This window comes from Penaeus monodon, chromosome 43, assembly GCF_015228065.2.
Source record: "Penaeus monodon isolate SGIC_2016 chromosome 43, NSTDA_Pmon_1, whole genome shotgun sequence".
NCBI lineage: Eukaryota > Metazoa > Arthropoda > Malacostraca > Decapoda > Penaeidae > Penaeus > Penaeus monodon.
In genome coordinates this window covers 8,203,986-8,217,604 of record NC_051428.1, presented here as the reverse complement: position 1 = coordinate 8,217,604, position 13,619 = coordinate 8,203,986, and the positions used below count along the sequence as shown (strand labels likewise).

The 13,619-nt window shown below is 51.5% G+C and overlaps 1 protein-coding gene across 7 annotated transcripts in view; it reads right to left on the bottom strand.

Annotated features, from left to right (window-relative positions):
- Window positions 1-13,619, bottom strand: part of LOC119568389 (paired box protein Pax-5-like) — a 211,538-nt gene that overhangs the window by 27,930 nt on the left and 169,989 nt on the right. For all 7 annotated transcript variants that reach the window (XM_037916881.1, XM_037916876.1, XM_037916875.1 and 4 more), the window contains one exon: window positions 4,827-5,044. In XM_037916881.1, coding sequence (XP_037772809.1) covers window positions 4,827-5,044 — 218 coding nt within the window. The remainder of the gene's footprint in view (window positions 1-4,826; window positions 5,045-13,619) is intronic.

The following is a 13,619-nucleotide window of genomic DNA, read 5'->3' as shown; positions in this document are numbered from 1 at the left end:
ACACCTACCGGCCCACAAGTACGCCGGCCGGGGAGCGGGCCCGGCGCCTCGCCCTCGCCGGCCGCCGCCCCTCCCTCGGCGTGGAAAAAGCAAAGATCATTAAGGAGCGACTGCACTTCCTGCTCTGATGAAGGACGCTCTCGGCGCGAGCGTGTCACCAATCTACTAAAGTGCAATGCACGTAACTTGACGCACCATCAGCGGCCCGGGGAAAAAGGCGCCTAATTTTCATTTAAACTAAGTGATCGACTACATTTAGTGCCGAGGCTTAAACTTGTTGATACGGGAACCAGCCAGTGAGCCTCGGATGCTTAACTTTCGATTAGCGGCGTTCCCATCCAAGCAGCAACTAATTTGTTGGCGCTGCCGCCCGGGTACGATAATTCACGCGGGCGTTCGGGACAACAGGTAAACACAAGGGGGTGATCCGTACACGCGCGCTCGCGGACTCATTAATCTGATGGAATGTTTAGAGTCCTCGCGAGCCCGTCCCGCTTTTAAGAGTGGCTGGGGATCATAAGGAAATGGAGAGTATATTTCCACGTCGCCCGCGGCACGGCGGGACGCCCCTCACGCCCCCGCTTCGGCGCTCCTTAGTCTAATCTCGCAACGGCCTCCGCCGACGCCGTCGGCAGGCACGGCCGCACACTCATTTCGCGATAGACGCAATCTGCACGAGGCGGCGTGAGGAAAAGAAAGAAAAAACGGCGAAGGAGAAAGGGCGGAAGGGCGGGCGGGGGAGCGTGTATTGTATCTCGGAAGGATGCTTAAAGCGGCACCTGCCAGCGGCACGACAACAATCGCGCGCTCTTTTCCTTTCGCGAATTTCCCGAATCGGCCGCCGCGGCGCCGGGGGAAGGCCTCGCCGAGCATCATCAGAGATACCGCCTTAATTTTCTTTTAAAAAATCTAATTGAATAAATGGGTTTTAATGGCGGGCATCCTTTTTAACTTGTACAAATGAGGCATAAGCGATTTCCCAAGGTGAAATTAATTGCAATCAAGGGGGTGGTAAAACTCGAAAACGATGGGCTGGGGAGAGCGGCTCCTTGGCGCGCTCTCGGATGCCAGCGGCAAAGGCTTCCGCGTTATTTACAAATTATTTTCTCAATCCCCAACTGGCGAGTCTTAATGTAATCCAATGGTGAAAAACGGCGCCCCAGGAGGCTCTTTAACGTCGGCTGGCTGTTTGCAGCCTAGTGATTAAATGCATAAAGAAATTGTTCTAAAGAACGCCTCGCGCGGCCAGGTGCGAGGCTGGCAACACCGCTGTGGGTATAACAGCTCCGGTAGGCGTAAATCAAGTCGCACTTAGTCGAGTATTAATCCACAGAGCGGGATTCAATCCTCTGTGAAAGCTCTTGCAAAGAGGTTAATGATAGCTTGGCCTTTCTTGCGCCTTCCCTCCCCCTTTTATCAGGCTTTATTTAGTCCGCTTTCACCCTTCCTCCTTTTCTTCTTCGACGATGCACTTACACTATATGACCTTGATTCCCAAGTTTAGAAATTTACATAATCTATAACCCCCACTTCCCCCTCCTCTCTTTTTCCCCTCCTACATTTTTTTCTACGCATGTTATCCTCTTCTCTCTCTCTTTCTTTTTCGCTTTTTTCGTTATCTGGCCTCCTTAATACGAGTTTGGTGACGGTAGAGTTCTCAAATGCACGTTTATTGACGGGAAAGTCGCCTTTAATGAACTTGGCTAGAGGGAAATCGATGCAGGGCGCTGATTACAAACTCTATCAATCTTAGGGTGAGAGGGAGAGAGGGGAAGGAGAGGGAGCGACAGAGAAAGAGAGGAAGAGTGGGAGAAAAAGAGGGAGACGGAGAAAGAGAGGGAGAAGGAGAAAGAGGAAAAGAAAGAGGAGGAGAGAGAGAAGGAGGATAAGGATAAGGATAAGGATAAGGATAAGGATAGATAGATAGATAAAGAAGAGAGAGAGAGAGAGAGAGAGAGAGAGAGAGAGAGAGAGAGAGAGAGAGAGAGAGAGAGAGAGAGAGAGAGAGAGAAAGGAGAAAAGAAAACAAGAGAAAGGGAATATGAGAACGCGAGAGGTAGAACCAAAGTGAGAATGAGGAATGCGAGAGAAAGCGAGAGTGACAAAGAGCTAAAGAGAGAAAGAGAGCAGGCGTAATACAGAAGGGGGGGAATACGAGAAAGCGAGAGGGAGAGAAAGAGAGAGAGAGAGAGAGAGAGAGAGAGAGAGGCCGAATATCGAGTAATACAATATTCCCGCCATCCCTTTGCTTTTAAACTTTTCCCTCCGATCCCTCGCCCGGCGGCCGCCCCTCGGCCTACGTCGGGCCCAATGAGCGCGCGCCCCAAGACGAGGGCGAGGAGAGGAGGAGGAGAGAAGAGGAGGAGGAGGAGAGAAAGAGGAGGAGGAGGAGAGAAAGAGGAGGAGGAGGAGAGAAAGAGGGGAGGAGGAGGAGAGAAAGAGGAGGAGGAGGAGAGAAAGAGGAGGAGGAGGAGGAGGAGGAGGAGGAGGAACGAGGAGGAGAACGAGGAGAGGAGGAGGAGATGAAAGACAATCACAGCAAGATAAAGAAAGTTAGAACAAGAATGCAAGAACGGCCGAAGAAAGCCCCTTGTCCCTCTCCCCCCCAAAAAACAAAGCAATCAGCCATCATTAATACAGTTCCGTGTCTTCCCCCCCCCACACACCCCTCCTCCCCGTGACCCCGCCCCTCCCCTCCCCCATCTCGAGGCGCGTCCGGTGCTCCATTTTGTGTAGGCGCTCAACCCTTGCTCCATTACACGCGCTCCTTCTCGCCTGCCCTTAGATCCTGGGCTGCTAATGGGCCCGATGACGTCTATCACTTATGCCGCTTCCTCCGCGCCCTTTGATAAAGTCGCGCCGCAGAGAGCAGCGCTGACTGATGGTCGAGGACGCGACTAGTTACTGCCGGAGAGGGACGTCGCGGCGGCCATAGGGGGCCAGGGGCCTTTTCTCCTTTCCTCCTCTGCCCTGTCGTCGTCTTCTTGGCCATCCTCCTCCTCCCTCACCTCCTCCTCCTCCTCCTCCTCCTCCTTCTCCTCCTCCTTCTTCTCCTCTTCTTCTTCATCTTGCCCTTTCCTCCCCTTTTCTCATTAATTCTACTATTACTTCTCCCCCCCCTCCTCTCTCTCTCCCTTCCCCTTCCCACTCCCCTCCGTCTCTTTATTTCCCTATCTATTTGCCTCGCCCGTTTTTGCGCTCCCGCCCGTCTGCCCCGTGCTATCTGTAGCGTCGCGGGAACACCTGCGCGCCTCCTCACCGCAACTCAGACATAATCAGACAATTTTAATCTCCTGAGACAGCTCAGCCTCTCGCTCGCGCCAACGGAAGCGTCTTGCTATCATCATATTTACTCAGCGGAGTGAGGAGGAGGAGAACGAGGAGGATGAAGGAGAGGAGGGAGATAGAGGGAGATAAGGGGGGAGGAAGGGAGGAAAGGGAGGGAGGGAGGGCGAGAGAGAGGGAGATAAGAGAAGAAGGAAGAGGAGGAGAAGGATAACGAAGAAGATGGAGCGAGACAGAAGTCGAATGAGAAAAGAGAAGAAAAGATTAAAAGAATTAAGAAAAAGCTGACGAAGGGAAATGAATTGACAAATGAGGTGAAAAAAGGGAGGGGAAGGAAAAGAGAAAAGGGGAGAATAAAAAAAAAGAGAAGCGAAGGAGCAGATAAAGAAAGGTTTAATGATGACAGTAATGAACAAAACGGAGGGGAAGACAAGGAAGAAGAAAGAGTGAAAAATAAGACAGCAGAACGGTCTTGGTGAAAATGACCCGCCTAAATGAAATCAGGAAGGAGCAAGCGAGAAGGATGAGCGAGAGAGGAACCGCGGAAGAGGGGAAGGTAGGCGGGAGGAGGAGGAGGAGGAGGAGGAGGAGGAGGGGAGGAGGAGGAGGAGGAGGAGGAGGAGGGGAGGGGGAGGGGAGGGAGGGAGGAGGGGAGGAGGGGAGGAGGAGGAGGGGGAGGGGGAGGAGGAGGAGGAGGAGGAGGACGAGGAGGAGGACGAGGAGGAGGAGGAAGGGGAGGAGGAGGGGGAAAAGTAGAAGGAAGAGAAGGAAAAGGAGAGGAAGAGGGAAGAAGGACGAGATTAATCAAGGCAGAAGAAACAGAAGGTAAAAAAGAAATGGAAGAGGAAATGAGAATAATAAAAAGAAAACATAAAAAAAAACTAAAGAGCAAAACAAACGAAGAAGAAGAAGAATCGGAAGGCGGAGGCAGAGAAGGCGTGGAAGAAGTAGGACACCCCCCCCCCCCAGCAACCAGCCCCCGGAAGCAGCGACGGGCGTCGGGCGGAGAATATCATAACGTTGCTGGAAAATCATTCGTTTCTTCGCCTCACAGATAATGATGGAAGCTCCCAGCGGGGGTGCGAGGGTAGGGGGAGAGGGGGAGGGGGGGAGAAGGGGCATCATGGGGGGGGAGGGGGAAGGGAGAGAGGGGGAGGGGAGAAGGGAGAGAGGGGGAGGGGAGAAGGGGCAGAACAGTGGGAGAGGGAGGAAGGAAAAGGAGAGAAGGAGGGAGAGAGGGAGAGTGATGATAAAGAAAGGGGTGCTGAATAGGTTCTGATGTCTTCGTTTGAAAAAAAAAGAAAATAAAGTAAAAAAAATAACACCTCAGAATCAGAATGACGTTCTTACATGACGGAATGAGGAACAATTCACCCTTTTTTTCCTAAAATTCTATTTCGCTCTTTCGCTAATGACTAGAATACCCGCGAAGAAGAAGAAAAGAAAAAAAAAATAATTACGAAAAAAAGAAGAAAAAGAAGAAAAGAAAACATTCAATGGAAACCAATCCCCGAAACTGAACACACGAACATCCCACTCACCCGTCTCTTCTCGTTTCCTCTTGTTGATGTTTCCATTGGGGTCGGTGTGCGGCGGGATGCCCAGGATGCCGTTGATGGAGTACGAGCCCTGGCGCTGGAGGGCCGTCTCGTGGGGCGCGGGCGGGGCGTGGGCGATCACCGACGTCGCCTGGGACACCGGGGACAGCGTGCCCGGCATCGAGTGCTTGGCTTTCTCCGCCGCCTTGTTGCGCACGATTCTGCGGGAGGGAAGGGAGGGGTCAGTCGAGGGGTGATGTGGGAGGGAAAGGGAAAGGGTGGGAGGGAGGGAAAGGGAACGGGTGGGAGGGAGGGAAAGGGAAAGGGTGAAAGGGAGAGGGAGGGAGGGAAAGGGGAAAGGTGAGAGGGGGAGGGAGGGGAAAAGGGGAGAGACGGAAAGAGAGGGGAGGAGAGGAACTGGACAGGGAAAGGGAGAGAGGAAAGTAGAAAGGAAAGGTAAAGGGAGAATGAATGTATGCATATATAAAAATATAGATGGGAAGAGATATTCAAAACGTGAAAAAATAGATTTCAGAACATTTACATGTAGATTCATATACATATAAAAAAATCGACATGCATTTTTTTCCATGAAAAGTCATCGTGTGAAAACAAACGCATGCACGTGAGGAACTGCCGTCCAAAATGCAATGCGCGCTCGACCGATCGGAAAACCGTGTATCTTGGATGACACAAGCCGCCCGCAAACAGCCACAAAGGAGCGCCCCAACGCCCACGCGAAGCGAGGGACCCTCTCTACGCCCACGCACACAGATAAACAGACATACACACTCATCAGCCGTGGAGATCGGGTTTCACGCCCTCGAATTAATATCGGCGCTAGCATCGATTCCCGGGGCGTTCGCGGGCCCGCCCTCGCAATTACGAGGGTCAACACGGAGCGGAGGTCCTCAGGAACCCCGCCGGAGGACGCCTCCGCTCGCGCCTCCTCCTCGCACCGCGCGGTTAATAAATATGGAGAAGAAAGAGTAAAGGTGAAAAAGACAGGAAGCAATTCCTGTCATCTCCTCCCGAACAGCCAAATCGGGCGAAACTGATAGAAATCGCCGCCGCCGCCGCCGACCGCGAGTCAATAGGCAACAAAATGGTCACGTGTTATGTAAATTGTTGCCACCGTCGTTTATTAATTATCATCACGACCGGAGCGCACGGCTGGCGGGCGAGGGGAGAGGGAGGGGAGAGAGAGGGGTGAGGGACGGGAGAGAGGTGTGACGGGAGAGTGGGGTGAGGGGAGAGAGAGGCGAGGGGACAGAGAGGGGGAGAGATAGAAGGGCAAATGGAGTGTACACACCTAACCATCATAGGCAGGTAACACGATACACTTTCTCACCTGTTAAGGGCTGGTTTTACGCTCGCGATATTACTTCCGACGTGTGCGTGCGTGCGTGTGTGCGCGAGGGTGGACCGGAGCTAATCTCCCTTAAGGAAAGACCTTTCGAGAGAGCGTCCATAAAGGGCGCTTTCCGCCTGAGCCGAAGGACGTGCCCAAGGAACCCTCAGGCGTAAGGTAAACAAGGCTCCCGTGTGAGTCCGAAGGCGCTGCCCCCCCCCCCCCCACACACACACACGCCCCGCATGGCCGCGTGTGTGCAGATCATTTACCAAACAAAGATACATTTGCCGCTTTTTTCTCTGAAGGCGAGATGCTAGAGTCACTCGAGACGATAGCTGGAGAGACAGATAACAGGGAGAGAAAGAGATGCTTCGCTAAAGAAGGAGATGAATGAGGAGGTAGGGAACCTGGGAGACTTTATGGAGGGCGAAGACAACGAAGTCATCATCATCATCTCTGCCTTGTAAGCCGCAGTCCATGTGCGCGCGTGTGTAATGTGTCTCTGTGTGTGTGTATGCTCGGCCACGCCCTGGGACAACAGTTACAGCGAGCCGCGCACACAAACACATCCGCAGACACACTTCGTAACCTGTTTGTTTGTGGCCTGAGGGCAGGCGGCCGAACGGGCGCTTGATAGCGTCGATTAATTTCCTCGCAGCGCCACAGCAGGATCTGTTATGGCCGCCTCGCATTGTGTCTTGCGCTCGGCCTCGGCGCGTAATTCGTCCGCGCTCCTCGGCGCCTCCTCTGCGGATCAATGGCGCCGAATTAAGCCTTTGCGAGGAAGCCACCGCCACTCGTTACTCATTTGGTGGAATATAGACGCCTTCGCCTCGCGATCACCTGCACGGAGGCAATCACGGGCCTCCTGGCAGGTGATGGGCGGCGCGCGGGGCGCGACCTACAGCGGCAATTATCCTCTCTCTCTCTCTGCCTCTTTACCTTTCTCTCTCACTCCTCTCTCTCTCTGCTTATGTGTTTACCCCTTTCTCTCTCTCTATCTTACTGTGCTTCTCTCTCTTCCTCTCTGTTGTTTTTCCCTTCTCTCTCTCTCACTCTCTCCCTTCCTATCTGCCTCTACGTCTGCCCTTCTCCCTCTCCCCGTCCCTGCGCTCTTCTCCCTGCCTCTCCCATCCGAGGGCTACATAAGGGCGGCCGTCGTTGCAGCGGCGGGTCCCCCTCCGCCAGCGCCGCCCCTCGCCCCGCTCTCCCGGGGGACCTGCGTCTACATTTGGTCCTCCTCCCTTTATTGCTAATAAATTCCTTTATTAATTCGTACTTCTCCCCTGATGCACTTTTTCTTTATTGGAACGACCTCCGGGGACCGTCTCTGAGGGGAGATTTCTTGCATTTTATTTACTGCTATTTCTTTCTACATTTCGGCTGATGTTACACAATCGCCCCTTATTTAAATTGGCCTCCGATTCGGGGAGACTTCCTGGAGCGAAGGTAGGGGGGGGGGGGGCAGGAGGAGGGGAAAGAAGGAGAATAAGTGAGAGAAGAGAAGGATGAGTGGGAGGAGGAGGAAGAAGAAGGAGTATAGGTGGGGGAAGAGAAAGAGGAGAAGGAGGAGGAGGAGGAGGAGGGAAGAGAGAAGGAGGAGGAGGAAGGATAGATGGAAGAAGAGCATGTGGGGTAGGAAGAGGTGAAGGAAGAGAAAGGAGAGGAAGAAGAGGGAGGAAGAGAAGGGCGAGCAGGCGCAGCAGGGGGCACAGCGGGGGCAGGGCCGCTGCAGCCGAGGCGAAGCGGCCGCCGTCACCCGGGGCCCGACGCTCCACATGACATATTTACTCATCAATTACTCCAGTGAGTAGCCCGGTGTGCCATCAATTCGCCGAGTGCAATAATTAAGTGAGCATAGAGAGCATTGGATTCCCATTTGGGCGGCTGTGCGAGCGGCGGGACGATCGCGCGCCCTGTCACAGCCCTTGGCCGGGATTTCACTCCGCTTCGTGCTTCGCCTGCTGCGTCGGGGCGCTCCTGCGGGAGTCCTGTGAATCGGCTGAGGGAGGTGCGGGCCGCGGAGACTCGAAATAAAGATACTGTGAAGAGCGAAAATAATAACTAAAGGCAGACCGCATTCGTTAGCACATTTTATCATTGTCTTTCCCTTTTTCTTCGACCCTTCCCTCATCCCCCTCCTACTCTCTCTCTCTCTCTCTCTCTCTCTCTCTCTCTCTCTCTCCCTCACCCTCTTCCATTTCCCCTCTCTCTTTCTCTCTCTCTCTCTCTCTTCCTCCCTTCGTGCCTGGCCCCCCTCGCCCTCCCTTCATCCCGGGGGAAAGGAAGGTGTCGCTGGCCGCCCTGATCAAGCCAGGCAGAAGTAACGCGGCCATTGTGAGGGCGTCGAAGGGAGAGGAAGGGAGAGGGAGGGACGACGAAGGGGCGAGGAGGGAGAGAATAGGAAGGGGAGGGGAGGGAGAGGATGAGAAGGGGAGGGGAGGGAAAGCAGGTTAGAGGAAGGGAGAGAATGGGAAGGAAGGGTAGGGTAGGGCAAGGGAGGGGGTAAGGGGAGGGGAAGGGGGGGTTGGAGGCAAAGGGACAATACCAAAGGGCGAAGTCCACCTGTCGCGGCCGAGGGGAAGGAGGGGAGGGGAGGGCGGGTATGCCCCCCCCCCTCCCGAAGCAACCATCAATCCATCAACCTTTCAACAACTTTCCTCGAGTGATGTTTGATGAGCTAATCTTGTTAAGTGAGAGAGGATCAGGCGACCACGGATGGAGAGAGGCAGAGGGAGAGAAAGGGAGAGAAAAAGAGAGAGAGGGAGGGAGGGAAGGAGAGAGAGAAAGAGAGAGAGAGAGAGAGAGAGAGAGAGAGGGAGAGAGAGAGAGAAGAGAGAGAGGAAGAGAGGAGAGAGAGAGAGAGAGAGAGAGAGAGAGAGAGAGAGAGGAGAGAGAGAGAGAGAGAGAGAGAGAGAGAGGAGAGAGAGAGAGAGAGAGAGAGAGAGAGAGAGAGAGAGAGAGAGAGAGAGAAGAGAGAGAGAGAGAGAGAGAAGAGAGAGAGAGAGAGAGAGAGAGAGAGAGAGAAGGAAGATTAAGAAGAACGAAATATAAAGTGATATAGAAGAATAGCGAGAGAGAGAGAGAAAAAAATAGAGCAATAAATCTGATCCCAACGACTCCTCTGCTGCCGCCCCCCCCCCCCCTCCTCCCTCCCACCGCCCCCTCCCTCGGCCATAAGGTGTGTTAATAATCGGTCAAAAGGCGATGATTACGACCATCGCGAGGGCATAATCCGCTAATCCCGCTGAGTGATTAAAATGACCCAATCGTCACCATCGTCGTCACCATCGTCACGATATCGCTGATTCTGATTCTTGTTAATCTTTATTTATTATACTTTTTTGGAGTTGATCTATCACAATAGTCTTTTTTTTCTTTTCTTTTCTTCGTTTTTTTGACTGGACGAATTCGATTTATCATGATTGGCTGACGTTCCGTTGCGTTCATTCTTTGAAAAGCATCTTTCTCGACAGATATATATATATATATATATATATATATATATATATATATATATATATATATATATAATATATATATATATATATATATATATAATATACATATTTACATATATAGAGATAGATATAGATATATATAGATACGTATATATCTTTTTTTATCGTGAGGCGATGAAATAACAGCATAAAAGTTTACAATCAACTCGAAAGCGGGAGATCATGAGAGAAACCGACACAGAAGACAAGCGACATTAATTCATAAACAAACAGAAAGACCAGAAAAAAAAAATGAAGTCCGAACGCCGCCAAACCCCGCGAGTTGGTCCTCTTCCCTCCGTCGGGGCGAGTCGGGGCGAGTCGGTCCGGGTACGTCGGCATTATTCACGGGTGAGGGCACCATGTTCACGCCGGAAGAGCCACAGTTGGCGCTCCTCTCATTATTTCTGCCTCATTTATCTACACTTTATAAAAGGAGAAAGCGGAAGGGATGGCTTTCGCTAAATCATCATTTACTTAAGCTCCTTTTTTTTTTTCTTTTTCTTTTTTCTTTTTAAAGATTGTTCGAGTTTGGGCGGGAATGAAGGAGCGTTCGGAATGTGATATCTTCTTTTCTTTTCTTTCTGTATTTGTTACTGTGATATTCTAGAAATTAAGAGAGAGAGAGAGAGAGAGAGAGAGAGAGAGAGAGAGAGAGAGAGAGAGAGAGAGAGAGAGAGAGAGAGAGAGAGAGAGAGAGAGAGAGAGAGAGAGAGAATCGCATGCGAATACTTTAGTATATGAAAACTATATATGTATATATTATATATATATATATATATATATATATATATATATATATATATATATATATATCAGACAAAACCTTCGATCAAACATCCCATACTAATCGACATGGAAAATTCCTTCTTCAAAAGTCAAGAACGCAAACGATTCCCATCCCATCTCTTTTTTGAAAATCTTTTTTGATTTTTTTTTTCTTCTTTTTGTCATCGCTCGAAGGGAAGGGGGGGAGGGGGGAGGGGGAGAGGGGAGAGGGGATGGTTAAAAAGTAGCAACTCGTTATCGCTAACAACCGGTACAAGCTGTCAACGTCGAGGGGCAGTTAGCCGGGCGGGGGAGAGGGTAAGGGGAGGGGGAAGAGAGGGGAGAGAGGGGGAGAGGAGAAGGGGGAAGGGAGGGGGAGCAGGGTAAGGGGGAGGGAAGGAAGAGAGGGGGAGTAGGATAAGGGGGAGGGAAGGAGGGAGGGAGGGAAGAGAGGGGAAGGGGGAGGAGAGGGAGGAGGCGGAGGAGGAGGTAGTTAAGCGTCGGGTGGTTGTTTATGAAAGCTTATTGGAGTTCAATCGCTTGTAAACATCGGTCCTTCTGTTGTCGGCGAGGGACACATGGGTTCGCGGGGAGCAGAGAGGGGCAGAAGAGAGGGGAGAGAAGAGGGGAAGAGAGATACTGTAGGGTAGAAAGGAGAAGAGAGACGGGGAGCAAAGAGGGGAAGAGAGATAAGGGAAAAAAAGAGAGAGGAAGAGAGATAGGGGGGAATGTAAGAAAGAGCGATGGAGGGATTAGGATAGAGAGGAAAGAATCGGGTGGGGGGGGGAGGGTATGAGATGGATAGGAGGAAAATAGCGAATGTAAAAGGGAGGAATGGCGAAGGAACAAGAAATACCGAGTGAGTGTGAGCGACGAATGAGGGGAAGAGAGCGAAAGAGGAGGGGAAAGTAGCAAATGCGAGAGGGGAGACAAGAGCAGAGGTAGTTAATCGCCGCTTGTTTTCCCTAACGATGATATTGGTCATTCAAGTCGATCATTCCAAAACTACTTGACTTTTACGATTATCTTTGTCCATTTTTCCTCGAGGGGAGACGGGGGGATAACGACTTAAAAAAGAACCAGAAAAGGAGAACGGATTACGAACGCATAAGCTTTGTTAGTTCTGCAGAAAACGAGAAATGGATACTGATCGTTGTAATGATCAAGACTGTCGGTATAAGGATCAGGGTCATCATTACTATCACTTTTAATCCTCATTATCCATTAAAATCCTGAAATCCAACGTAATCTAACTTCCCCTTCCTCTGCTCTCTCTCTCTCTCTCTCTCTCTCTCTCTCTGTCTCTCTCTCTCTCTCTCTCTCTCTCTCTCTCTCTCCCCCTCTCTCTCTCTCTCTCTTTTCCTACTATTTACTCTCTATCCTCTTTTTTTCTCTTTCCTTCTTCACCTTTCCTCCCTCTCCCAACTCTCACTTTCTCCCCTCCCCCCTCTCTTTCTCCCCTCCCTCCTCTCCCCCCCTCTCTCTCCTCTCGCTTCTTGACAAATCCGTGATGTGATTCGACCAAATTCAAAGTTGGAGCCGAGGGTCTTGGGGAGGCAGCGAGGAGGAGGAGGGGGAGGAGGAGGAGGAGGAGGAGGAGGAGGAGGAGGAGGGAGGAGGAGGAGGAAGGGGGGGGAGGAGGAGGGGAGGAGGAGGAGGGGGAGGAGGAGGGGGAGGAGGAGGAGGAGGAGGAGGAGGAGAAGGAGGAGGAGGAGGAGGAGGAAGGGGGGGAGGAGGAGGGGGAGGAGGAGGAGGGGGAGGAGGCCGAGAATTAGGAAGAGAGGGAGTAGGAGCAGGAGGAGAATGAGAAGCTGAAGGAGGAAGCCGAGAAGGAGGGGAAGAGGAGGATCAGGAAGGGAAGGGGGAGGAGGGGAGGACGAGGGAGGGAAGAAGAGGCTTTAATCCCACCCCTCAAATAAGGAAAAGCTAATTCGGGCCGCAGAGAGAGAGCTTGATCTTCATCTGTCAACGTCGCAAGTTTTCCCTCCAGCGAGATCAAAATGGCGCCGACCATATTTGTTGCTTGGCTGCTTCTTCTCCCGGACCTTCGGGGGGGAAAAAAACCCTCACAATTTAAGGGTTTCTGTGAGTGAAGGAGCTGGGCGAGTGGAGGATGGAGTTAAGGGAAGGAGAAGGCTGGTTCGAAGGCCGGAGAAAAGGCCGAAGGAGAAAGGGAAGGATGGATAAACTAGGGGGGAAAAAAAGGAAGGAAGGAGGAGGAAAAGGAGGCAAGGGAGGAAGGAAACCGAGGAGAAATCTGGCTCGTTTATTCCGCCGGCGTCGAGGGAAGGGATTCCGAGTCGATTATTATTTCACGATCAAATCCTGTTTAAGAGGATTGTGTTGGCCGAGTGGTGTCACAAGGGGGGGGGGACAGGGGCCTGGGAGAAGGGAAGAGGAGAGAGAGAGGGAAAGAGAGAGAGAGAGAGAGAGAGAGAGAGAGAGAGAGAGAGAGAGAGAGAGAGAGAGAGAGAGAGAGAGAGAGAGAGAGAGAGAGAGAGAGAGACAAACAAAGACAGAGAAAATAATAGACCTCGAATGTATGGCAGAGGAGGAAGAGGCGGGGGAGAGGAGGGGAGAGGAAGGCAAAATAGAAGAGGAGGGATGGGGGGATAAGGAGAAGGGGGAGAGGAGGAGGAGGAGGAGGGGGATGTCGGTTGGTGGAAAAAAATGCCGCTTAAAAGTTTGCTATGCTTTCATGCTCGGCCTTGTGTTGAATAGTGCTTCCGCTGGTGGAGACGCACAGGAAATTTTATTTGTTCAACTGACTGACTTCTTCTCCACCGCCATCACTGTCACCACCGGATCATATCCATCTTAATTTTTAAGTTCTTGTTTGATGAATTAATCGCATCAAATCATCATTCTTGATATCAATTCCCAATCTTTACTTAAGCTTCACATTCATTTACCATTCCATCGAGATGTAAATGAATCTTAACAAATGCAGGGCTACACTACATCCTGTCACAAAATAAACAAACAAACAAGACGTCGTAAAGAAAGGAAAAGAAAAAAAGGAACTAAGCAAGACATCATCCAAATCAGGTCTCGGATTCCGCTTCACAACTACACAAGGCGGATATAAAAGACTCTTCAAACGGGTCATCATCGACTCAAGGCAACATAAATACATCATAAATACGGGTCGCATCGCGGCCAAATCCGGAGCGA